The 27,428-nt window shown below is 39.1% G+C and overlaps 1 protein-coding gene across 4 annotated transcripts in view; it reads left to right on the top strand.

Annotated features, from left to right (window-relative positions):
- Positions 1-27,428, top strand: part of RPS6KC1 (ribosomal protein S6 kinase C1) — a 137,187-nt gene that overhangs the window by 85,380 nt on the left and 24,379 nt on the right. For all 4 annotated transcript variants that reach the window (XM_059717906.1, XM_006268119.4, XM_019483189.2 and 1 more), the window contains 2 exons: positions 11,419-11,466; positions 13,023-13,155. In XM_059717906.1, the coding sequence (XP_059573889.1) occupies positions 11,419-11,466; positions 13,023-13,155 (181 nt within the window). The remainder of the gene's footprint in view (positions 1-11,418; positions 11,467-13,022; positions 13,156-27,428) is intronic.

Below are 27,428 nucleotides of genomic sequence, written 5' to 3'. Positions count from 1 at the left end.
CCCTGTAGCCCCCCCTCCCACTACCGCCACTGCCCACCCCGCCCACCCCACTGCATACCTGGCCCACCCCTCCCTGCTGGGGGAGGGAACAGCATGCAGCCCATCTTTGACTCGTGTACAAATATGGGGGGCATATGACCCCCCCCTGCCAAACCTCCCATGACCCTCCCAAATCCCCCCCTGCCTCCACCAATGAGCCACCTGTGGCTCCATCTCACGCCTCACCCCAGCTTGGCAGCCCCTGCCCCTACCCCACTCCCCCCCTCACTGTGGGGGGCCTCAATCTCCCCCCACCACACCCCTTCCCTCCCAAAGACATACTGGCTGGACTCTGCTCTCTAAGCTGCTGGGCTGCACGTTGGCTATTGGATCAGTATCAGCCGATATGGCTGGTGAATAATTGACCATTGGTATCGGCCAAAAAAATCCTTATTGGTGCACCCCTATTAAAGAGCCAAATTCTAATACAGTTAACATGAATATGAATCTGGAGTAACTTCATTGTTTCCAGTGGAATTTTCTCTGGATTGTCACTGATGGAACTGGGATCAGAACATTTCTCAATCTGTCAGAACTTGTTTGAATTCAGGGACAGGCTTATTATTCAATAACTTCTTTGTTAAGCTTTCCAAATGTTTCACTTAATTTTAACAAGACACTGATGATTATAATTTAAATTAAGCAATTTTTGAACAGGCGTATGTCATAGAAGTAAATCTCTGGTAATTTTTCCCCCCTGAAAAACTGGAGGGAAAAAAATGCTTTTTGCAACTGTAGTGTTGGTATTCTCTTTAGTGTTTGGAGTTATGATTTCTCACATTATATAACAATGTGAATTCATTATGCAGTATTTTTAGGCCCGATTCTCCATGATATCCAAATTGGCATTGTTAATTATTTAAAAAGTTCAATGCAATTATTATTTATGTCAGCCTCTGAAGCAGAAGTTCAAAAAAAGCACAAATTTGATGTGATGTTTACATGTATAATGCATTTTTAAAATGAACTACAGAATCATAGTTGAATTCAAACAGGTAACAGTCTAATTGGAGGGTACGAGAAGTGGTCTTTTGTTAATACAGTTCTTTTTTGCCTATGAATATTTAATATGGCAGTAGCTGTGTCTCACTCCATATTAACTAATTCCCCATAGAAGCTTAAATATCTTTGGTTTTATTTTGAGGAGAGTTTAAATAGCGTTGCAGTTCCAAAGTTTAAATTTTCATTAGCTGATATTTTGCCAGTGGCTTTTGGGTAAATGCTACTAAGTTTTTTTTTTTTTTAACTATCTTATGGATTTGTACAGTTAATTGTTTGCATAAGAGAGTTAGAAAAAACCGGCATAACAGAAATTAGACATTCTCTGTATCATGTTATTGTGATCCTTAGAACCTGAAAGAGAAACCAGTTAGTAACTCAGTATAAACAAAAGTTAAACTGTGATTAGTCCATTTTTATGGCCCAAGTGTAACTTAAGTGAAAAAAACCCAGAAATATAAAAGCTGTTAAAAAATAAATACATTGTGATGTTTCATATTTGAGTGATCTAGTTAATACTGGTAATGAAAATAAGGGAAGTTATTTTAAAAGCAGCTATATTTTGGTAATCTGCTAGGGTCCTTGGTAATTTTCTTGTTTTGGAATTTTAGAATTGGAGAAGTTAAAAATATAGATGATTTATTGGATCACTTAGTCCATTTCCCTGCCTAGCACAGGATTGTTCCTTAAAATGCATTTAATAGCTAGTGTACTTTTACACCCAAGTGATAAAGCTTTTACTACTTCTCTAAAGAAACTAGTCTACAACATGATATAATATAGCACACAATTAGGACTTTTTTAAACCCCAGTGCCAGAGTGGATTTGATTTAAATCATGATTTAAATTACTGGTCAGGAAGCCTCAATTTAATCATAGTTTTCTACAAAAAGTGCATTCTTGTTGTTTGACATAACCTTAATACATGTTATTCACAACTCATAGATGTAGGTTTCATTTTTAGAAGGTATACCCTATATATTTTAGAGCAATAATTAATTTTGATATTCTTTCAGACTATTTTTGCAGCTACATCAGAAAACTGAATTATGACATTTAAATTGTTTTATTTGACTAAAACAACAAGTTTGTGTAGTTTGGATATTTTTCTTCAACAACAAACACCTATAATTATTTTAACAAAACAAGCATATGTATTTTTGAATTTTTAACTATTTTGGTTATGTGAAATGTGTTTTTAACCACAACAAAAGATTATTTCAGCCAGATCAACATGAGAAAATACTGGGTTATGCTGCAAACTCAGTCTTCAGCTTCCTCTTCCCGTTTATTCCTAAACTGGAAAAGAAAGACAAGCTTTCTTGCTTTTTCATTTCCCAAGTGATTACTCAATTTAGAATGAATTAGTCCAAAGGAAGAAAATATTTTTTCTACACCTGCAGAAGAAGCTACTGCTGTTAAAAGCTGGATTATCACTTCAACAGTCTCTGATGGATCCAGGTGCTTAAGTGACTTCCACTAGTTCACTGTTGTGACTTTCCTTAAAACTTATCAGCAAACATATTTCTTGAATGGTTCACCCTTAGCCCTGAAATTTATTGTAGTTGTTATTATGGAGGGATGATTGCTAGATGCCCATATCATAGCCAACTCTTCTTTAGTGGTTAAGGATTGACCCTTGTACTGAGTATTGAGAATATTGGCAAGAAAATTAGCTGGAGTTAGTTTTGTTCCTTGTGCTTTCTTCAGAGCAGCTGCTACAAAGTGGTTATTATGGAAGTATTTTGCAATTTCAACAACATTAGCCTTTATTTCTGGAGCACTGAAATCTTTGGCTAAGAAGTGCATCAAATGAGCGTTGCAGCCGTATGTTATTAGCTTGGGGCTTTCTTCACTTTCTTCTAGATTTCTTCTCATCTTTGATACACTTACAGTACCGTCTGTGACAAAGCTGTGCGCTAGCCATTTGAACTTTTTTCAGTTTGTTATAGCTTTTGCTGCTGCTACTTGTAAATATTCTGCTGTGCACGCATTTCCTGATGAATCAATTGTTTCTGGAAGGTAGACAGCCCCTTCTTCTCTTGTTACACAAGCACATATTACTGGATCGTTGTGGACATTGCTAACCTGAATCTTGATGGATGGAGCAATTTTCCCCTCCAGACTTTTTGCACTGTTCAATTTCTTTCTCGTACACTTTATCCAGCAATATTGTCTTAAGTAGTATATAATTAGAAGTTATAATCCCTATACCATGATGATTTATCTTTGATCTTTAACATATTTTAAATTAAAACTATTTTATATAGGCTTTTTTTTTTAAAAAAAAAGCATCTTAGCAAAAAAAAGATTAAACAAAAAAATCTGATTTAAATAAAAAATCAAAATTTTGATTAAAAAATATATATTTTTTAAAATCCACCCTGCTCAGTGCTCGTTCCATGTTTTATGTTCATGCCATTTCATTCAGTTCTTCCATATTTATTGGAATGCTTCCAGTTGAATCTGTGGTTTACATGTGTTTCTAGTCTCTGTGGGTCCTTGTGCTTTGTCTGCTTTCACTGTGATATTGTCTTGTACTGTTAATTCTCATTAACAATAGAACTATGACCAATCCTAAAACCTGTTTTTAATCCAGAGAAAAATAACATAAATTTTATATCCCCTCCTCAAATCAGGAAACTAACAATGCATGTTAAACTTTACTTGTTCATTATCTCCCATCTGCCAGCTTCCACATAAAAAGCTATTTATATAGGTAAGCACTTTGTGAAAAGTACCTTGTCTTCCTAATGCTTGCATAGCACAAAGCTGATGACATATAATTAATAACTATCTGATCTTGGATGATACCTTCTATTATATCTGGACATCTCTTTCAGCTTAGTATGTTGCTCCTTATTATTCACTGGCCAATTTTCAGTGTACTCCAGACATTTATAATTTTACTTAATGCAGCACAACCAAAAGTCTAAAAAAGTGAGTTTTGACACTTGCTGCTTTCTTGCATTCACAGTGTTAAATCAATAGGGCTTTTGTTTAACTACAGTATTATTACACATCAGTAGACTATGCAGAGCATAACTTCTTTATGGATAATTACTAAACAACAAAGGAAAAAAGAGGGGATAATTGTAGACCTAAGGGTTTCATGCTGCACATGTATACAAGGATGAGCACTGATAACAGTTTTTCGTAGGGGTAAACCAAGTTTTTGCTAGAGTTGCCTGCTTGACCATTTTTTAAAAAAAGGAGGCAGGTGGGGGAAGGTCGGTCTTTCTTCAAAGAAGTGACTATATTTAGTGGCAAAGTAAATGTGTATTAAGTAGACATTTAATTCTTATTAGCCTTGAATATGTATCACAGCCAAGGATATGAAGATTTTTTTCCCCTGCTTCTGCAACCTTAACAGATCAATATACTGAATTCTAGGCAGTGATCCTTAAATCTGAACTCAAGCTGGGATCTGATGAGCAAGCTGGACTTTTTCTTGTTTGCGTATCACTTCCTATAATAAAGTGTTCAGTAAATCACAGGAAATGTTACGCAAAGAAGAAAAAGTTCACCTTGCCAGTTTGAGCAGGACTACAATAGAAAGCGTGTCTCATAAATAGAACATGCTTTATGTGATGTTGAAGACAATAATCGTGGAGTCCAATGGTAATGTTATTACACAGTATTTTCAAAGTAAGGGTTAAAGCCAGCCTTTCAAAGTGAGGCCATACCTGGTTGATAGCTTTCTCTCCAAAAACCATAATCTGTCAGTAAATGAAGTATACTAGAGGCAAAGATATTTTTGGGGTGATATTTTTTATTGGACCAACTGCATAATTGGAATAATGTTAGACAGGCATTCAAATCAAGATATTCTTTGTCATGTCACCTCCTCATTGTGTCAGGTCACTTTATCAATATCTGACAAAGAAGGGCTTTCCTTCAGACCCTTGTCTAACTTGATTCTAACCATGCCCAATACAAGATATCACCCCAAAAAAGTCTTTGCCTCTCACAGAATTTTCCGGTACATCGTTGCTACAACATCACTCTAATGTTACTAATAAATGAAGTAAGAGTATATACTTCATTGCACCTGATTACTTAGGAGGTGTTTGTAGCCTACACCTGTGACTTAAACTCAGACTTTTATAAGGAACCACTTTTTATTTTGCTAAATATAAAATGCTCCAGTAAATGGAATTGTGAACTCAAGCTGGTTAAATATGTTCTGTGTCCTCTTCTGAAAATGCGTGGAGCTGAGGAAACGAATAGAAATTAAAAAAAAAGGCAGCATACAATTGCAGTTTATATGGCAGTTGCATATATGTTAAAACCATCCGAGAGAGCAGTGCATTTATAGCGGCATTCTGTTCATCCAACAGTGTCCCTGGTGACCTTGGTTGGGTGTTTTGTAGGGTGACTAATGGTTCACCATGTTCTTTTTTTCCTAGTTACTTGCCTGTTGCCTGCCTCTGGGTTTGCGATTCCCCTTATGCTGACTTCTGCAGTATTCCTTCAGTCTCTTATCTCAGGGCTTTGATGCATATGTTCTGAAGGTGGCCACCGCGACTTTGGGTGGCAGCAGATGGTAAACCTTCAGGCTGCCACCGGCGATACTGGTGTTAAGTTGGAAACTTAACGTTTGATGAAGAATCAGTAGTGCATATGAAAGAGCTTTTACTGCAGAAATATCTTTTAATTAAAAAATTAGCATACTGAAACATTTGCTAATTTCTATGCATTTAAAGGATCTGAAAAATTAACTGTTTTCTTAAAGCTAAACTGTGCTTATTTACAAGTCAGGTTTTTAGGCTTTTCCCCCCCATCTCTAATTAATAGTATCTACTGGATTTAAATAGTTATTTGTAAGCTAAGATGTTGTGTAGTGTTATAAATCAACTCTCTTAAGGTGTTTGAATTCCATTTTTAAGTAATTTCACTTGAGCATTAACTCAGTTTTAAAAATAAATGTAAAATCTTGTTTGCAGATATACAAAGCACTGGCATGTAATTATTTTGGCTATCACTAATATCTGCTTTGCTGCTGTAGCTAGGAAACAATCGTGGTTTATTTACATGCACCTTGGGATGTGGCACTGCTGCGATAAAGAGCTCAGGTTCTTTACAAAGTATGCTTGAGCATACAGTTGAAGATATTTATTTGCCCTGATGTTGCTCTGCTCCTTGCCTTTCTACTTGCCAGTCAGTTCAGGGATTGACTCTTCTAACACCTTGCCTACTTATTCTGTTCACATGCTATGTCAGGAAGTTTGGAAACAGGAAGTGTTATCACATTAGTGTCATTATTAGGGTTATATATTGTTTTCTTTTGTGTCACGGTCTCACTTGCATTGTAGAGTTGATATATTGCATTGTACTTGCTTTGGCTCCCTTCTATGAGTAAACACTAAATGTTGTGGATGATGATTAATTGTTATAAGGTATTAGAACTTGCAATTCACACTGTAGGCATTATCACAAGAACAGGTTCCACCAGCATGTGAAAGCCAGGAGCAGATTGGCTTCACAACATAACATAAGTGCCTCTACACAATCTGCTCATACTGATGCTCCTGATGCCGTCACTTTGGATGGAGTAGAGGGACAAGGAATGCGCTATGGAACTTTGTGTTCCCAAGTCAAGCTGATTTATGTGGAAGTTCACAAACTACTGAAGAGTGTACATATGCACTCGGTAGGAGGGAAGTGTAGAGGAACGCAAGGATAAATAACTTGCTGGGTCTTTGCCAGTTAAACAGTGTTTGCCCACAGAGTCTGAGGTGAGGAGAGGCAAGTATGTCTGTTTGAACACTGAGAGCAAGTTAGCACTCAAGACATTTGTACTTGTTTCATCTGTGCAAAAGCATATTTCTGCTGTAGCCCTGTCTAGCAGGCAAAAGTTAAAGTTGACTTTTTGTGGTGCATAAATATGATGTTATGAAGAGCTCACGCATTGGGCAATTTTAAATAAGAAGTGTCAGCCTTTCCCCGTCTCCCCCAGTTCATCACCTCTTAAGTAAGCTGTCCCATGGTTGGTGGAGTAGTTACTAGTTCTTTTAGAATCGGCTTGGATGAGACTGGCTTGATAAATTATATGAGAACACCTACTTAAATATTTTGATAGTAGTCAAGAGTAGGTACTGCCATTGTGTTTTGTTTGTGTGTGTGTGTGTGTGTGTGTGTGTGTACACATGCATGTGCGCGCACACACACACACACACGTGCGCGGTCCTGAGTGCTCTCGGAAGCTGCTCTGATTAAATCACCCACTGCGTCTTACGTAGTCAGCGTCACACACTTCAAAATAGCAGTGGGAGTGCATTGACTAGAACTTGTTTGAGCTTTAGTTAAAGTGCTGCAGCTGCCATTTTGAAATGTGGGGACGCTGAATACACGAAATGCCAAGGCTGCTGGAGTGATTAATAGCATCTGCTCCGATGCACTGTAATTACAGTGTGTTAGAGCAGGCATCCCACATGAGGAGGAAGAGAATCCACCCTACTTTGGCATTATTACTTTTTCAAGGATTTCACCTGGAATAAGCCCACTTACATGCCCAGTAAGTAGACAAAGATGTGGTCTCAGTATTTTTTCTAAAATTCTTTTATGACTCCTGTTTCCAAAATAAAAATCCCCCAACAGAATAAATTGTTGTATGTGAGAGAGAGACTCAATAAAGAAATTATTTTCTGTTTCAGAAAACTGAGTTTTTAACTAAATTTGAAGCCACAAGCATTATGGTAAGAAATCCGAGAAAAATTGAAAACCAGGACAACTCATTTTGAAAGAAAAAGAAAGGAAAGTTGGATGGTTAGAAAGATTGGCTAATCAGTCAAGCTACTTAACTTCAAAGGCACAAAACTATCATCTCTTGTATTACTTTTGTAAATGCTTCTACATTATTTGTGATGAGGTAGCATAACAGATGAAGCTAGCCCTAAAAGGACAGGTTGTCTGCTTTAGTCCAGTTAGCAGCAGTCATTCTATATGTAACTATAGAGCAAAGACTTGGTAATCTGTTCTGTTGCACCATATGCTAAAACAGTGCTGATAAGCAAGTGTGAAAAATGAAAGGGAGGAATACACTAATTACTTTCGTGCAATAAGGTATGCTATCAAAGGTAATTATTTCATGACAGTTTTAGTTATAGCAGTTGTTTTATCATGAAATAAAAAATGGCTTTAGGAGCCTTTTATTGGAAAGACAATTGTATCAAATTAGTACCAAATTAGATTTTTGTCTTTATAAAGGTGAGCAAACCCATGAGCAGTTTTTAAATTGGTGTGTTCTATTCTACAAATGAATAAACCCTGTTTGAGGGTTAAATAAGCTATTATGCTGTCCTTTATGCTGACAGCTTCATTACTGATTGGCCTACTGTTGGTATTAAAAAAAATGTTTGGCTCCTTATGATCTTTGTGCATGCAACTATAATATTAACACAGAACCACAGGACTGTTCATTAAGAAACGACTTTAAATGAGGTTGACACGTGTAAATTTGGAGAGATACAGATGTTAAATGCAGCCATTCCTTTCTGTATACAGCTGTATGGCTAATAATTTCCAAGTGGCTAAAGCTCTTATTAGCAAGAGTGCTGGTGTGTTAAGAATAGCCCTATAAATAACTTTAAGAACTGAACTTGAAGGTGCTTCTTTTAAAGACTATTGTTAACTACACATTATTGCCAAACAGATGGAAAGCATTCACCAGCCTGATGTTTTTAGGTCTAATTATATTATCGCCAGTCCTGTACGGCTCAGTTGAAGAGGTGTATCCAGAGGCCAATTTATAATCATTTAGCCAACACCTGTTTGGGAGAAATTGACAGTCAAAGGGCACATTTAAAAAAAAAATCACATATGTTCTTGTATTTATTGCCTCAATGTGAACAGTATCTAGCTACAAATAAACTTGGTAGAAGAAGATCAGAAAGTAACTGTAAACAAACCCCACTTCTTAACCATTTTATCCATCTTAATTTGGCATATCTTGTAAGTTTTTTATTTTATGCCTTGTGGCTAAGCAAGAACAGTAAAACCAGTTTCATTGCTATGATTTATTCAGCTGGCTTCTATTGTTTCTAAGAGCCCTATGCAGCAGGCTTGCAAAATCATCATGAAAATTCACCTGCCTAGCCATATTATCTACTCACCCACCCTTTCCATTATGATGAAAATTACATTTCACTCATCCATCAGAAAAATTAAATCTGGGTGAGTGGGCAAGAATTTTTACAAGGCTGTAATAAAATAACTAAAATAATGTATATTTTAGTTAGCCCGCATGCATTCTATTTTAAAATCTTCATGTTCAAATGATTGCATATTTTTGTATGTTATACGCTTGGTATTATAGGAAGAGCATGTAATGACACATCTTTGGATTGCTTAATATTTTCCTTATAATCAATCCTTGAAATATTCCAACACACTTTTTATTTGTATTTGGCCTTTGAAATTGGGTAGGGAGAATATCTTGGAATGAAAGATCCCCAAATTTTGTTCAGGGTTGACAGTGTTATAAATCACAAAATTCTCACTACCTTTCTCTTGCTTATGCTATCAAAATAAACAAATGTGGACAAAGGCCTGCACCCCTCTTGCCATATTAGAAAAATCTGCAAGTTGCTGACTACGCTTCTTGGATCCAGTGGAAGCCTTTGATTGTATCCCCCTCATTTGGCTCCTCAGGGCCCCAAGTTGGATGAGAGTTTCCCCAGCTCCTGGGGAAAAAGAGAAGTTGAGTACCGCAATTCCTGTACCCAGCATGTAGTCTCAGGACTCCTTCCTTTCAAGGGAACCAGGCATTCCACATCTGTGTTGTACGCCTCCTGTTGCCCACTGGTCCCCACACCTGTTGCTAATGGCACATTATCCCTCTGCAGTAAATAAAATGGAAGCAAAAGATTTATTTAGTTCTGTAGCTTAAATTTTAGCATTCTTTGCTGAAGTTTGCTGAACTGTAAAACTGGCACTTCCTGTCTTTAGAGCACTAGACTTTGCAGCCTAAGTAATGTAGCTTTTCTTTTTTTAAACATGCAACTATTTCCATTTGGACCTAGGAGCATAGTGGAGAAATTTAGGAGGGTGCATTTAAGAGAACAGTACAAAAATTGAATGTGCTATAGAAGGTGCATATCCTGTAACTGGGTTTTGCTTTTAGGACATTGATCTTCTGCATGTCCCATCCAGGTTCTTGTCTTACAACTGGTCCATATGCAATGCATCTGCAGTTCTGTACTCTTGTAATTCTAGGGCAGTACCCTCAAAAGTATAGGGGTTTGCAAGAGCAATTTGGAGAATTTTGAACATCTGAAAGAGGTTCCCCCCCAAACCAGCACTGATACTTAATTTACTCATTAGATTCTTTCTCCACCATATTTCACATGTATGGAGTCAAGGGGAGAAATCTGTAATGTAGTGCCATCAGAGTTAATGCATTGTAATAGAGACTGCCTTTTTAAGTTATATCTGTTCATTTTTATATAAATCTTCTTTTCCCTGCACCTGATTGTAATACTGTAACATTGGTAGCAGTGTTTCCTTGCAGGCAGTAGAGTAACTAGGGCAGGTTGACTGGGACAGCTGTCCCAGGTGCTGACTTTTTGGATGGGGGAAGGGGTGGAAAAAAAGAATTGCCACCACAGCTGCATGATTGTGCTGGCAGAAGTTGCTGCTCCCCCTGTATGTCACAGCTGCTTCGGGCACCTGGTTGGGCTGTTACGCCTCTGCTTGCAGTAGTTTCTGCTGCTAGTTCTGAATGCATCAGAACAAAAAGCATGCTAAAGAGTTACACAGCAGTGACTATAGAGCTGATTAATGCATGTTTTCCTGGTGCCCGAGTAGGTTTTTGTCTTCAGAGAGTGCTCAGACTTCATTTTGACATCCTAGGAGGGACTATGTAGTCCTGTGCTCAAAACATAACCTCCTGGTAGGAAAGAAATGCTGCATATGAAAAATCTGGTAGTGTGAAAATAAGATACCTTTTGGGAGAAAAGAGTTTTGGATTAAACTGAGGTAATGTAACAGTTCACATTGAAAATGGGGAGTAGGGGGAGTTAGTTTTATGCTGTGTGTGCAGATACTATTACATTTTCATAACTTGGGTTCTCCTGATAAATTATAGTCTTAAACATAAAATACCGTTTGTTTCAAAGCTGTTATTTATTTTATTAGGTCTAGATTTAAATCTTTGGGAAGATGATGGGTATGAAATACATGAATTCTTGCAGTACTCTAGAGACACCTTCCATCTACAAGCATATTTCTTTCTTTAAACAAAGGTCAATAGAGGTCTTACTAATACATTGTATACTTTTTTTGTGAAAATATTTAGAAGTTGATAGAGTTGCTCTTAAGTAGTTTTATCTTAATGGGAAATGTATTTTAAAATTTTCTTTTAATATTATGTTTATTTAGGTTTTGCTCGTAATGGATACTAGAACACAGGAAACGTTGATACTGAAAGTAAGTAAAACCTTTTTTTCCTTATACTTGGCCTGCTGACTTACTCTACACAAAAAATACTTTCCCCCTCTTTATTGCTGGCACCTCTGTGAATTATATTGGCACATTAAAAGTTGTAGCATTTAAATGGGTTTGAAATATATTTTAATTTTCTTTAGCATTCATCTCCTTTCTTTTCCTTTTCCTTTATACTCTCTCTCATGTTGGATACCTCTTGTGTTGCTCGCTGCTAGTGATAGCAGCATGATCATTGAAGCCAGACCCTTGCTAGGATTTAGTAAAGAATCACAGTTATGTTAGATAGCTTCTGGGTGTAAGCCAATTATTAATTGAGGATGAGAAACTTTTCCTTTGCACAAGTTGTATTTGTCTACTCCATTGCTTGTGGCTTTTTTTCCTTTAAGCATCTGGTGTTGACCACTGTGAGATGCAGGATAGTTGAGACGTACCACTGGCCTGATCTCGTGTAGCAGTTTCTATGTTCTGGTAACTATAGGTTACAGGATATTGCTTCTGATTTACTAGATTAAAGTCTTTCCTGTGTGGGATCATCCTTCAGGTGTGTCTCTGGTGAATCATTAAGATCAAATAAAAATTCCTATGCCAGACTAGTGAATCTGTGATGCTGGGAACTGGTTTGAAAGCTCGATGCTGCAGTCCTTATTCACAGCATTATATTGGCTCAACTTAAACTACTAATGTGGTTAAGGGCTGTAGAATTGGAGCCCACAGATTATTCTGTAGTTGTACCTTAAATTCATATCTGCTCTGTGTACACACTGTGAACTCTGCATTTACTGTAGTCATCTTGCTTTTGAAATCCTAGTACGCTTTCTATACAGAAAATTTTCAAATGTATACTTTAGAAGTTAACAGTTTGTAAATATTATACCATTCAAATATTAGACCCTGGGTTAAAAAAACGTCTTTGCATCTACAGGCCGAATAGAATAAATTTATAATTCCCATTTAGCTGGTTAGATTTTGTTTCTCAATATAATAGAAGGTCATTCTCTTGAACAATAACAAAATATTGAAATACATTTCCACAGTAGTTCTTTTCTGTTTTTAACTTCAGTTTGTGTCCCCTCTCAAAATCCTTGCCTCCTTCAGGAAATGGATCTCTCCTATTATTATTTTTGTTTTAAAATATTGTGGAAATGTAAGGATAACTTATAAAGCTGAGGGTTTTTTTTCTTTAGAAATCAGACTGATTTTTAACAGTGTCTTTTGGTCCAAAAAAATAAAATTTAAAAAAAAAGGTCACAGGGAAATAACTGAGTGTCATCCTGATGACTTAGTTTGAGAGAGATTCTAATAAAAACATTGACCCATGTAATTGATTTTAATGGCAGCTTTGTGCCATCTTCTGTTCTCTGGAAATGTGCCAGATGCCATCAGCAGAGCCTCAGGGGACTGAGGGGCATAGAGCAGCAGATGAGTGGTTTCTCTGAAGCCCAGAGTAACTCGGATAGATTAGTTTGGTTGATAAACACAGAGCACAGCAGGCTCCAAAGGCAACTGAGGGTACAACTGACCTTTTTGTTCTCTGTCAGGGTCTAAGGAAAAGTAGTGAGTACAGCAGGAACAGAAAGACCATCATCCCCCGCTGTGTACCCAACATGGTGTGTCTGCACAAGTACATCATCTCTGAGGAGTCTGTATTTCTTGTGTTGCAGCATGCAGAAGGTTTGTCTATGGTTTTAAGTACATAGTGAAAAAGAATCAAAGGTTTAGCTCTCAATCAATTTTATATTTAAATGTCAAGTTAATTTCTTATATATTATTTTTCTGTACAAAATCTTTCCAGTCTCTGTATCAGTAATGACATTATTCTTTTTTTCCTTCTTTTTCTGAATCTCTTTCTTGTTTTGAATTGCTCAGAAACCTGATGAGATGTTTGAACTTTAATAATATTGAACATTTCTAATCGTTTATTTTCTTCAGGAGGAGTAACTGCTTTGACTGAAACAGAAATCTGCAATCTGTACAAGTAAACTCTAGGGGCAACATTTTTTGCCACTTTTGTGATCTTTGGCAAGTAAGACTTTTTTAATGTTCTGTACTTAAACAGGCATTCATCTTCATAAGAATGTAATAATTGTTTAAAAAAAAAACAAGAACATTTGCCTACTACTTAATATTACATAGTTATTCTGATCTGGGTTTTTAAGAAAATAGCCAATGGCATCATATAGAAGTTCAAAGCAGAGCCACAGAGTTGTGCCTTCAAACTATTTATAAAATTCATGTTATATGTACAGGGAGCAGGTGGCAACAAATAATTACATTTTGATTTTTTGCTCTAACACCTGGATTTAAATATTCCCTAAATGTAATTATCCCTTTTTGTTTAGAATGAGTACAGAATATAAATTTTGGTTTTGCTAATATAAGGAGATACTACTAATTCAGCCATAATGGATGATTGGTAGGCACTGAACTGGTTTATAGAGGGACTGATTTTATTACAATGAATTGTATTCCTTTTTATTTTCAATTATTTAGGTTTTATCTTTGCACACACCACTTGTGTTACAATAAAAATTGCAAGGTAATGAAAGTTGACATTATAATGTGAGCAGTTACATGTTTAGCACCCTGTGTTTGTGTTGATTCTGCAGTGGGCAGTGACCCATAAAGGAAGACCTTACGGTTTTAAGCTTCCTTGTGGTGAACTCAAAAGGTTAGAGTGCTATTATACATTGTCTTCTGGAGGTACAGAGAATTCATCAAGAGAATTTGAAAGCTGTCAGCTGAGTTCTGACTTGAATGTGTACAGAGCTTAGAAAAAGTGTTGGGAATCCATTGGTGCTCATGGCAAATTCAAGAGGGCAGGGCGGAGAGAAAAAAATATCCAAATGAAGTCATATCATTAGCATTCCCACTTAAGAGAACCTGAGAATTAGCCCGTCCTTGGAGGAAAAACTTTTTTTGTTCACACATGATGACAAGGTAAGGAAGAAATGGTATTCAGTGGGGAATTAACTGGGTGGAGAATAAGCAAACACCTTAAAAAGAGTTTGAATTGCCAAACGAATTGCCACAGCACAGCACAATCCATTGAAAAATTACTGCTTCCAGGAAGGAATATTTAACTTTGGCTATAATGAAGGAAAAGGGAAAATGGAGATGTCACTTCGTATGTAAAAGCAGAAAGGTTGGCTGAATATTTGGACTGCATGGGGCAGTTGCTATTAGAGGAAAAGCTACTCTCCTGATCATGCTAAATGTCACTGCAAATCTAGCAATTTCTTCTGGCTTCCTCATTCTTGCTGAAACCAAATATAACAAGTGTTTAAAGTTCCCCAGGAGAAATTTAATTTGTTTAAACTGCTGCTAAATCCTTACTTGGTATAAATTATATAGGACAAAAAGTTTTATTTCCAATTTCTTTTGTACATTAGGTTTAACACAGCAGCCTACCACTTAGAAATGTATCCAGGTTTAGCTCTGTCCATGTTCAGTTAAATACACCCTCCCTCGACATTTGTATTTAAAAAGTCAGATACAGTGTTTTACGGTAAAGCACTGTTTGTTTATGTGGGGGGCAAAACAGTAACTAAGCACTTACTGCTTCTTTCCTAAATCTCAGTTATGCAAAGCAATATAAGCAGACTCTCATAGCCTGAAATGACCCTAACCATCTCTTTCTATCCTTCACTGAAGCCCCACTTGCACTCTGAAGCCCCATTGTACCGGGCCCTATACACACACGTAACAAAACAGTCTGTGGCCCTGCTAAGTGCAAATAGTTGAAATATCTAGGATAGACAAACAGGGAGTAAGGATGTGAGGGGCATTCCTATTTAGGGAGTGGGCACTACAAGCTGAAGTAACTTGCCTCAGGCTGTACGCAGGAAATGGGTAGAAGATCTAGGAGCCTAACTTCAATCTCCAGAGTCCCTGTCTGTTGCTTGACCCAGAACTATCTGTGCTCCATTACACTGTCAGTTACTGAAATTAGAGAAAACTTGTCTTTGTTTTTCTGATGTCCAGGGTATTACATTGATGCCACCCGTCAGGGTTTTGCAAGTCACTGGTTTGCATGCCAAAGGTAATTTACCACCTCTGTGTCATAAAGCCAGCGCTGAAACTGCCTGGACACTAGAGTTGGAACTCTGACTGACATAGAGCCCTGCTCTGAGCTTTTTTGTAAGTTTGGCAGTAAAAATATAAGGGAGGTGCTTGATATCAAAACGGGGAGTTTTGGTAATGAGAATGGTACAGTTTTAAGTGACTAAGTAAAACTTTTAAAATTGTTGGATAATGTCGAAAAGAAAACAAGAGTGTAGGGGTGCACTGATAAGATTTTCTTGGCCAATACCAATAGCTAATTATTAACCAGCCATATCAGCTGCTACCGATCTGAGAGCAGGTTTACAAGACTGCAGCCTGGCAGTTGGAGAGCAGCCTCCTGCCACCAAGTCTGTTGGGGGGAAGGGGCGTGGGGGAGGGAAAGGGTGTGGTGGGGGGAAGATCAAGGTCCCCACAGTGAAGGAGGGAGCAGGATGGGGATGGGGCTGCCCAGCCAGGGTGGTGAATGGGACCCTGGGGCCAGGAGAAAGACAGAGCTGTGGGGACCTTGTTCAGGGGGTGCAGGGTGGTGGGGAGGAGGGGCAGTTCCTCACCACTGTGTGCACCCTGGGGAAGTGGCATAGGGGGCATGTGTCCCCCCCGTCGTCCCCCCCTGTCCCCCCCCCAGATATGTGCATGGGGTGAGGGTTGGCTCCCCACTGTGGGCTCAGGACCAAAGGCAGTGTCAGCCTCTTCCTGGCGGGGGTCTGGGCTGGGGCTGCACTTGGAGTTGGCGGGGGCAGGCTCAGCTACATGGGGCAGGTGGCAGTAGTGGCACTGGGAGCAGTGGCTATGGGGGTGCTATGGGGAATTTTGGGGTGGCCACAGCCCCCCCACAAATTCCTCCTAGAGCTGCTATTGTCCATGCAGCTCCTGGCTCCGAGCCTGCAGTGGGCACCCCATCCTCAGGTGTGCACACAGTGGCGGGGAGCTGCCCCTCCTCCCCATGCCCCCTGGACAAGCCACTTGTGGCTCCATCCTGCTCCTGGCCCTGTGGTCACTTTAAACACACTGTCCTGGTAGTACCTGCCCCTGCCCCACTCCCTCCCTCACTGTGGGGGCCTCAATCTACCCCTCCCCCCCACCTTTCTTTCTCCCCACAGACTTACTGGCAGGATGCTGCTCTCCAAGCTGCCAAGCTCCATTCCTGGCTGCATGCATGCAGCAATGTTTTATCAGCGACATTATGGGCGAAGAAAAGTTGATTGCCAATGATGTTAACTTTCCTGTTATTGGTGCCAGTTTGATATATGACCGGTATCTCTCTGCACCTTTACAAGAATATACATGAAAGTAATACTTCAGGCCAGTTCACCAGAACTACCAAACTGATGGTTGTATATATGTGCACACAAACTCAGAGAAAGGTCTATGTGTGTGTAATATATATTATATATAATTATATATATTACATACACGCGCACACACTTCCCTGCACATAAACTCAGAAGTAATGCTAGCACCTTTGAGAGGCTAAACAGACTTTTTTTAGTTAGGGAGTAAATTCTCAATCTTTTGATCAGAAACTTTTAAGCAAGCAAAAGATTCAGCCTTTTGAGTGAGCAAGGAAACTTTAAAGGACAAGCAAAAAGTTTTTTTTTTTAAAGAAATTAGTCTGAAGTAGCTATAATTTCAGAAGACTTCTGTAGCATTTTTAGTAAGAATGTCTACTTTCCTAGCTTAGAAGATTTTGTTAACCAGTGATAGATATAGATCTATCAATCTATCTAGATATTACACACATACACACACACACACACACACACACACACACAGGACAGGATATGCATTAGTTATTTTTGGGGAAAGGTGAAAGATTTCAGGAACGATACCTGTTTGGCTGTTAGCGCCTAAAATTGTTTCACTGTTTTATGAATCCTCTATCAGCAAATTTTTAAAAGTTTATTCTATTAGAAAGGATCATTTTTTTTAATAGTAATATGTTTATATATTTGTCCCAGGGTGGTAAAGAGGCCATGAATTGTACCTGGGTGTATGAAATTTAAGAAAAAAAATAATTTAACTGGACAACAATTTGAATGATGATATACTCAGGAAAGATTTTAAAGTTGCATATGAAGGGAACTGCTTATTTGCTAAAGGATTTGTTTTTTATTTTATTCCCTTTTACTGCAAAACTTCTGTCTATTATCTGATTTAAAACTGATGCTTTTTTTCCCCCCATGGATTCAGAAAAATTGATTTCAGATATTCCTTAATCAAGAAGAAAACCTTGTTTTGCCAAGAAGTGGTGATGCTGTCAGTCGGCCAGTTATAGTGAATGAGGCTAAAGGATACTCTCAAAGGCTTTTCCCAAGGTGCCAATAGAGAGGGTTTCCAAGATGCATATTGAAAGCAAGAAAGTCCATAAAGTTATTTGATAGCTTTGTCAGAAAGCATTTGGCAAGATCATATTGTGGTGGAGAGCCAGCCTGATGTTAATAAGGCCTTACTTCTTCTTGGCACTATCAGAGCCAGAAATTTTTGAAACAGATGCTTCAGAAGCAGGCTGGGGGGCTTTCATGGGACATCAAAATTGTAGTGGCCATTGGAAACTGTCAACTTTCTGTAAGTACATACAAGCTGGAGTTTGTATCAGTCTGGAGAGTGCTCAAGAAACTTCAAATTTAAGAGGATTTCAGCATACAGGAACTAGTGGAAAATAACACAGTGGTATTCTTTCTTGGCCAATGAGGGACTTACAGGTGGGAATGGATAACATTCCTATTCTGTTGCTGGTCCAGAGAGTGTAGTACTGGTGGCTCTGTCTTTGGCAGAGAGTGGGTATAGGCCTTGTCTCTGCTAGCAAACTTGGTAGCATCCGTTAACCAATTGTTGAAACAGCAGTGAAGCTGTAGCATATTTAAGACTCTGATGTCTTAAATTGTTGTGTCAGAGATGAGCGATTAACTCCTGGTTTCTGTGCACACCATAGCCTCTACTGCTGCTATTATTGCACTGAATTATTATTATTATTATATTATGGAAGCAGCCTGATTCCATGTCCTCATTATTATTAGGTACCATGCTAACATAATTATTAGTTAGGAGAATATATTATTGTTATGTTATTAAAATTATGACGTCTATAAATGGCTGTATATCCGCTTTACAAGTTGTAATCTTTTGTTGCCAGTAGTATAAATAACAACATATGAGGTGATGCTTCATGAGGTTCCTGTTAAAAGGCATTAAATGAAATACGTTGGTGTCACTGGCTGAATATTATGATTTTCTTAAAGCTTTTTTTCTCCCGATTTTTCAGTGAAGTACAGAGATTGGCAAAGGTTTCAGACAGTGAATCCAACGATACTACTGACCTGCTCCCCTTCTCTGTCTCCTGGGAACCCAGATTGTTTCTTTTGACTTTGTTTGGGCTTCCCTAAATACAGTGATTATGATAATCTTTGGCCATATTCATATTCTACAGAAACCCAAATCAGAGCAGACTCATGAGCCAAGCTAGCAAAAACTTTTGTTTTGTTTTAGGATATATCCTTTTAGTTTATGTAAATGTTAATTTACAATATTAGGTGCAGGAATATTGGATGAGGAAAAAATCAAATGGGTCATATATTCCTCTTGTAAGCTATAAGAAAATTGTTAAGAGACCGAATTTGCTGATCTGATTGGGTTTTCTTTATCCTTCTGATGCATATCCAAAAGTCATTGTATCCTGTCATCTTTGGTACTGCTTCAAAGTAATATTAATTTCAAATATCTACATAAAATCTAAACACAACAGAACTAACAGGATTCCTGCTTAACTTCACTGTTTGGCTACTTTGCCTTCAAGTTTCCTGTCCCTTGTTTTATTTGCCTGCTGAGCTTTTAGATGCAGTTCTTCTGGGCAGAGGATAGACTGTCATAAGTGTCTGTGCTGCCCTAACGGTACATAAATGTGTACACGTAATAAAGTAACTGAACACTGAATAATATCAGGTGGAATTGGGTCTGGAATTTGTATTCCCACTGTTTTCATAAACTAGAAAGGGTGAGCAGGATTTGGTTTGGGGCAGTTCTGTGCTGAAAGCAGTGGGTATGTTGTAGGTTTAAGAAATTAGGAGCACCTATCATTAGAAGCATTTTTATCTAGTAATAAACCTACAGTTCTAGCAATAATTTGATAAAATGTAGGAACAGAACTACAAATGTAGGACTAAAATGGAATCAACTGGAAGATAATCAGATAACATATTAAATATGTTTCACCTGTGTTAGGTTTGGAAGCCGCTTTATAACTTCCTATGTTGACAAAAGTATGTTTAATATTTGGTTCTTCTTGTGTTTAAAATAAGTTGCAATGGTAATTTATGAGATGATAGTGTAACCTTTGAATGAATAAGTTCCAGGGCAGTATGCACATAACATGTCCAGTGAGGGACTATGCAAGGTGACCTTTTACTTCCATATGCTACTTGTCCTGTTCCTTTAAAATATACCAAATCCACATGTTTCCAGCTTTGGCATAGCATATTATACAATATATATGCACATTGTATTTTTGTCTAACAAGTTTGGTTTTAAAAATATTCCCTCGTATATAATGTGCTTACATGGCTATGGCATTGGACCTACCAAGACTGAATCTGCTATTGCCAATAGTTTGCAAGTCACTTTACCTCAACTTCTTTATTCGCATAATACTTACTCTTAGTAGTAAAGTGCTTTAAGGTCTATGACTGAAAGATGCTACTTAGAAGCCTAAGTATTGATTATTCTGGTTCACTGGGACACTGTTAGGTTAAAACTTTCTTAGAATTCACCTTCCCTTCAATTCATATTGCAGTATTTCTTTGTAACAAGAATAATAACGACTGGATTTGCACGTCCATCCTATGCATTGACTTTTAAGCTGCTTGTCACTTTTAAAAAAACAAAACAAAACAAATTTCTGGAATATTCACCTGTACTTTGACTAACATCGAGCTGGATACTTTTTAAGTTACTGAGGTGTAGAAAATAAACTTTTTTATATTCTGATTGAAATTATTGGCCTTATACTGCTAAAATTCAGCCATCATTAGGTAGAAATGTCAAAAGTCAGAATACTTTAATATTTAAACAGACTAGATTTTGATTTTGTGTTTCTTTTTTTGAAAATTTCCTGCTGCGATATTAACTTTTCTACCGCATGTAGTGTTACTTCCTGTTTTCCTAAAATACATTTTAGTACATTACCATATTTACTTGAATCCAAGATGACTCTGAATTTAAGACACTCCCCCCAATAAATAGATTATATACATGTAAAATTTATAATTTGTCATAATTTTTCATGTATAAAATCTAATGATTGGAGGGTCATTTTAAATTCATCCCACTCACCACTGCAATGGGGAAAACAGTGGCAGAGGGGACATGTGACAGAACAAGGGCAGATTACAAAACGAGGAGCAATGGTTTCAAGTTGCAGCAAGGGAAGTTTAGTTTGGATATTAGGAAAAACTTTCTCACTAAGAGGGTAGTAAAACACTGGAACAGGTTACCCAGAGAGTTTGTGGACTCTCCATCCTTGGAGATTTTTAAGACCTGGTTAGACAAAGGCTTGGCTGAGATGATCTAGTTAGGGATGGTCCTGTTTTGAATAGGGGCTTGAACTGGATGACCTCCTGAGGTCCCTTCCAACTCTAATTTTCTATGCTTCTATGTGGTGGTGGTGGGGGGAGTGGAGGGCAGGCAGCCCTTCCACATCTTCCAATTGCCTGGCTCCACTATGCCTGCCCGCCTAACACCTGCTGCCCCCTCCCCCTGGCTATTTACCCTCTCATACCTGAACCCTCTGGCAACTGCCCTCATCCCTAACGCCTAGAGCCCCACCCTGCCACCTGCCCTCCCCCACCAGTGCCTGTCCCCCTGCCACCCCAGCTTGGGGCTGGAAAATGAGCTGTAGCACCTGCCTACCCCTGCCCCTTTTTTCTTGCTGGCTTGTACTCTAATCCAAGAAGAGGGAACTTTTCTCCATGTTAAATGAGGGTGGGGGGCTCATCCTGGGTTTGAATAAATATGGTAGCACTGATAAAACTATACTGTGAAATATGTAGAATGGCTGCCAACTTTGGGGTGAATGAGTAGATACAAGAATTGTAATTCACAGTTGAATTTTCCTAATTTGTTGCAGTCATGTGAAATACTAATGAACTTCAGTTTTGCAGCAATATTTTTAGAATTACTTAGTATGTTAGACAGTGACTGAAGCCCACTTTCATGGATTGATTTCTGTAATTTATTTTTTATAGATTCCTGATACTATATTAGCATGGGTTGCTAATGGGTTTTCTTGATCTTACACAACACGTGGGGAGAGGGGGAAAGATTATTAGTATGTCATTCATAAAGGCGTAATTATATACCCAGATAGAAATATCGCTCTTGCCTGACCCTGTATTGGGCATTTTTCAAAAAAGGAATAAAATTGTTGTTTTTCAGTATAGAATACAATTATTGAACAACATTTATTTACGTATTTCCACTTGACCAGGAGGCCAATCTTGAAGTATTTATACATAAACAGATTTGGACATAATCAAATGTTTTTCATTTAGTTGCACTAAACTCTAAATAGGAGTAGCAATAAGCAATAGTTTTTCATCATGTTTTTCTTATGAAAGTAGTTAAAGAGTGGCTTTTCCTCTTCATCTTTTAAAGAAAGGGAAGTTTGACAAACACAGTGATTGAAGTCTAGTCATTATTGCAATTTTATATGCTTTCACTGGTATAATGTGACCATCACCCTCAATACACCCTGAAATTACTATGCTGGGGAGCACCAGTGTGGAACATGGCACACTCACTCCAGGCCTACCATGTCCTGAAAGGATGTAATGGAGCTACTCTTCACTTGGCCTTTGGTACGTCAAGAAGCACACTCAAAGCAAAGATCCTTTTTGATGTGCATCTAGTGCTGCATTATGGACAGCTACGTTGCGTCCTTCTGAAGTGTAGTTTATATGAAACACACACTCTGTGCTTCACTCTGGTGCTGTCTTGCACAGTCTTTTGACAATGGAGAAATGCCCTTGTAAGTATGTAATTAATTTAAAGGCTGCTGTGTCTTTCATATGGTGTCAGCTATCAACTTCCAAATCTATGAGCCACTGTATTATCTCTCAATGTACAGATTCCATCTACCCCATCTGGGCATTGTAGAGATTGCAGCTTTTGATTAAATGCTGTGCTGTTTGTTGGATTCCACGTTTACACAGGGGGCTGTTCAAGATGTTCATCTTGTGAAGTGTTGTTTTGAAGATTTCAGTCTGTTCAGCTTGACCCATGCTTCTCTGTCAAGATCTTATTCAATGGGAAACTTGTTTGGTGTTGGTATAAAAAGCTGTAGGAATAGGTCTGACCTTTCCCAATGGTTGGTCCACTCCATTGCTGTCCATAGGTTTGGTTTAGCATCCCCAGTCTCTTCCAGGAGCTTGTGGGCTTCATGTAGAAATGGTTTACAACTTTTAAGCTTCCATCTGTTTGGGTCTTCAGTTACCTGTTGATGGAACAAGTGGTTTTCATCATCTTTTGCCTCTATTGCCAGTAATGATGTTAGGGCCTGTCTTCTTGTGTTACTTGGTCTAATGCCAGAGAGTGCAGGAAGTACATCTATGTGTGTATAAGTTGTGCAGCCTATTATGAGTCTCGGTACACTGTTAAGTACAATATCAAGCTTTTGAGTGTGACAATTTCTAGACCATACAGGAGCACAATATTTTGCTGGAGCATTTACCATTGCAAGTGTGGTGGTTCTGAGCACTTTGACATTGGCACCATGTGTTGTGCTGGCTAAACATCTTAAGGCAGCTGCCTTTATTGCAGAGACTTTACTGCAGACTTTCTGAAGCTAGGGACAAACATTCAAAAGGCCTGAGCCTGAATTGATTCAATTTTTGCAGGTTAGTCTAACCTGGCTAGGCTGAATCAGTTGGTAACTGTACAGACATCCCCTCTGGACTGAGGGAATGCAGGCACATGCCTGCAGTGGCTCAGGCTAGAAGCCGGGGGGGGGGGGGACGACTAGATCATCCCTCCCTTCCCTTCAATAGTGCTGAGCTGTGCAAAGGGCATGGCCAGGCCCCTGCAGTACACTCTGATTAGGGTGGCCCCACTTCCCCCACTGCTCTTCTGACCAGCAATGGAGCCAGCAGGGAGTTACACAGCATTTACTTACATGGAACGGAGTTACATGGGGTTTATCAACCCATCAGCAAAAAAAAAGCCTCTCTCATTAGTTCAAGCTCTTCTTAACTTTTTCCAAGGAAGGAATGGAGGGACATTACCAGCTGACATGTTGATTAGCTCCAAAAAAGCCCTAAGTGAACACTGTCCTGTCTGCCTTACACAGACATCTCTCAGCATTAGCCAGTAGGGCTGTGCGAAGCTTCAGTCTTTGATTCGATTCGGGGGAGATTCAGCTAGATTCAGTGGCTGAATCTCCAAATCCAAATCAAATCCAGAGACCCTTATAGATTTGATGATTCGGACAGATACAGCTTTAAATGTTTTTTCTACATATCTCAAGGTACCAGGCAGCTCCTGAATGCTGAGATGCTGGGGCAGATGGAGTGTCACACAGGAGTGCAAGGGGCTCTCCAGCATGTTTGGCAGAAGACCCGGAAGTGGACCAGAAGCACTTCCAGTCCACTTCCAGGTCTGTCGGGGAGCATGCTGGGGGGGGTCCCTCAGCACCCCCTGGCTTGGCAACTGGTGCTTTCTGGGTCGGGGGGGGCACCCGGGGTCCCCCCGCAGCTGATCGCCAAGGTGGGGAGGCCCCCCAGAGGACCTGGAAGTGAACCGGAAATACTTCCTGTCCAGTTTTAACTTTGCCAGTGAGCATGCAGGGGGGCCCTCCCACGGTCCTGTGGGACGCTCCATCCTCCCCAGAATCGCAGCATTCACAAGCTGCCTAGTACCTCGAGGTATGTAGAAAAAATATTTAAAGCTGTGTCTGTGACCGAATCAGTGATTCTCCGAATCAGCATCGAATCTTCAGATTTGGATTTGGCCGAATCTAATCGGGGACAGTGATCCGAATCAATGAATCACTGTCCCTGATTTTGAGCTGAATACGAATTGAATATGGCCCGTTTTGCACACCCCTGTTAGCTAGCTCACCACAGGCTGGGTACTATCTGTGCTGTGGGAGGGGGGAGGGAGGGATCCCTGTTTGAGCAGCGAGTGTTGAGGGGGATGGGTTAGGGGGAAGCAAGGCAGACCCTGCTGTTTCTTCAGGTCTCTGCTGGAGCACCAGCCAGGGAGCAGAGAGGAGGGGCCAGCCCTGCTATGGAGAAGAGAGCCCTGCCCAGGGCTGCAAAGCATCTAGGTTGTTTGGGGGACTTTGGTCTGGGACAGACATTGTATAAACTAGTTTGACCCAGATCAGTTAAGTCTGATACTACATTGAACCAGGTTTATCTCAGACCGGTTTCACCCATTTTCAGTCTGGCTTATGTGCACTGAATGTCTGTTCTGTTACAGGTGTAAACCAGTTTCTGATCACTTAAAAAGTTTTATGTGTAATGTCTTCCCCTAACTTGAATGTGGTGTTTATAGGTGAGGGAACGGTTTAATGCGACTCCCAGGTAGGTTGGGTTATGTTCATTGGGAAGGATGTAGTTGCCTACACTGATGTTCACTGTGCTCTTGGCTTGATGATTGTCCAGGTGGAAGAGTAATGATACTGGTTTATTGATGCACAACTTTATTTATTGATGCTAGCACTAACCCTTGGGGGACTCCATTCTTCCATTTTTCTGGGTTCGTATTCTCCCCTTTTCTTTTTGGCTGGTAGTGAGTTTGAATGATCTGCTAGAGATCATGTTTGGGATGAAAGCACATGGTTTGTAGTTGGGTATCATGGAGTGAGTGCAGTTTATATTTGAGACCTTGATACCATACAGTGTGATAGGTGGCTATAAGATTGATGAAGACCATGCCTGTTTTCTGCCTCATTTCAAATCTGGTTATTGTGTTGGATGTAAGTATTATAACTTGGTCAGTAATACACCACTTTTTTCCAAAAGCCAGCTTGTTCTTTTGGGAGCTGGGGATCAATTATGTTCTCTATTTTATTCAGGATTATGTGCTTCTTGAGTTTGTATGTAATACAGAGTAGTGAGATAGGTCAGTAGCTTTTTAGATCCTCTGGTGGTTTATTGGGTTTTAGGATGGCATGTAGAAGTTCAGCTCTAATTCCAGCACCTCTTCACTGTAGGAAGACAGCTACACTTGTATGGAAACTCCATTGCAGTTCATCATTCACATATGTGCGAGAAATTGTGTTCAGAACATAATATAGCCTAAATTGTGTTAACTAGTGCAGAGAGATTTCTTTGGGGCATGGAGATCATATCAACACATTGTTCATCCTCCTCCCTTCTGAGTCTACTTCCTGTATAGCTGAAGATACTCCAGCCCTTACAACTGGCTTCAAGAAGCTTCAGGAAGTAGGGGCAGAGGAGGAAGAGAGTTGTGAAGACAGCCGGCCAGTTTCTCCAGGAGGGGAAGCCATGGGGATAGGAACTTCTTCACTCTTCTTATTGGCCAAGCAATCCTGGCTCTTCTTTTTCTAGATTTTTTTCCCTTCCAGTATGTAGTGAAGGCTAAGCAGTACTAATATTTTTATTACAGTGATGTCTGCAGGTAGTGGCCCATTGTGTAAGAGCTGGACTTACAGACCAGTTCCAGTTTTTGTACATACTATTGGGGAAACCATCTGAAACCTTAGAAGGGGAATTTTCTTAAAAACAGATGTGTGATATGTGGCCACTTAAAAGTTACATAAAATAAAAGTGTTTGATACTCCTTTCCCCCTCCCCCCCCATACCTATATTTTTATAATGACATAGATCAGGGAGGATTGGTATGTGTGGTGTTATTAGTATAAGAGAATATTTACATATATTGTAAAAGAGCTGGTCATTTATTTACTTTTTCATTCAAAATGTTGAGATAAGAATCCCACTTCCATTCTATTACTTTTAGTTTTTTCACTTTCACTCTTTATCTGTTGCTCATCTCTTCACTGGGAGAAATTGGGGAGGAGGCACGAAGGAATGTGGTTGCTCCCCCATGCTTTCTCTTGTTTATGACTTCTACTTATTTCCTCCTCCTGTCTACCCTAGACTACTTGTAATTTAAAAGAAAAAATAATTTTTAATTATTTTGTGTAAAAATATATACAAGAAAATTAACACATCTCAAACTTTTCACCAACTTCAACTGTCCCCAGTTTGACCAGCTGTAAATCTGTGTTTTTAATAAAAAAAAAAAATCAGTTAACATTGATCTGACTTCTATAAAGACAAAGACATTAATGAATATTGTGAATATATCTTAAAACCAGTAACTCTTTATTATGTTTTAATGAATTGTTTGATAAAGTGATTCTTCACCTTTTTTATATCAGGATCTCTCCTATTTTTTTTCCTGTTGAATTGGTGAGCCTCTTTCATATATAGCTATATTGGAAGGATGGGTTGTTACCAGTTCATTTCAAACTTGTTGGTTGAAAGCATGCACATTAAAGATCCAGGTTGTCATTCTTACCGTAGATTCAACCCACTAAAATGCTCTAATACTCTTTGATGCACTTTGTTCATCATAGCTAGTGAAAAGAATGTTTTCCTATTCAAAACAACTCCTATCCCAGCCGGGGGGAAAAGGAGGAAGGTTCCTCCAGCAACAGGCATATCAAGCTTGTTTGATCCCTTGGCCCAGATCTGGACAGTGGATCTCCTTGGAGGCTGGATTCGGAGATGCCTCTGGCAGTAGTGTGAACAGCTTGAGGGAGTTGGGGGTGGGGTATTAGCAGAGGCTTTGCATGCCCCGCTGTGATCACCAAAATGCACCCCCAATAGGGATTTGTCACCTGGAATTGGGTGGCAAGCCCT

Source organism: Alligator mississippiensis, chromosome 1 (genome assembly GCF_030867095.1).
Source record: "Alligator mississippiensis isolate rAllMis1 chromosome 1, rAllMis1, whole genome shotgun sequence".
Taxonomy (NCBI): Eukaryota; Metazoa; Chordata; order Crocodylia; family Alligatoridae; genus Alligator; species Alligator mississippiensis.
The sequence above is the reverse complement of the archived record's forward strand: the minus strand, read 5'-3'. Positions and strand labels throughout refer to the sequence as shown.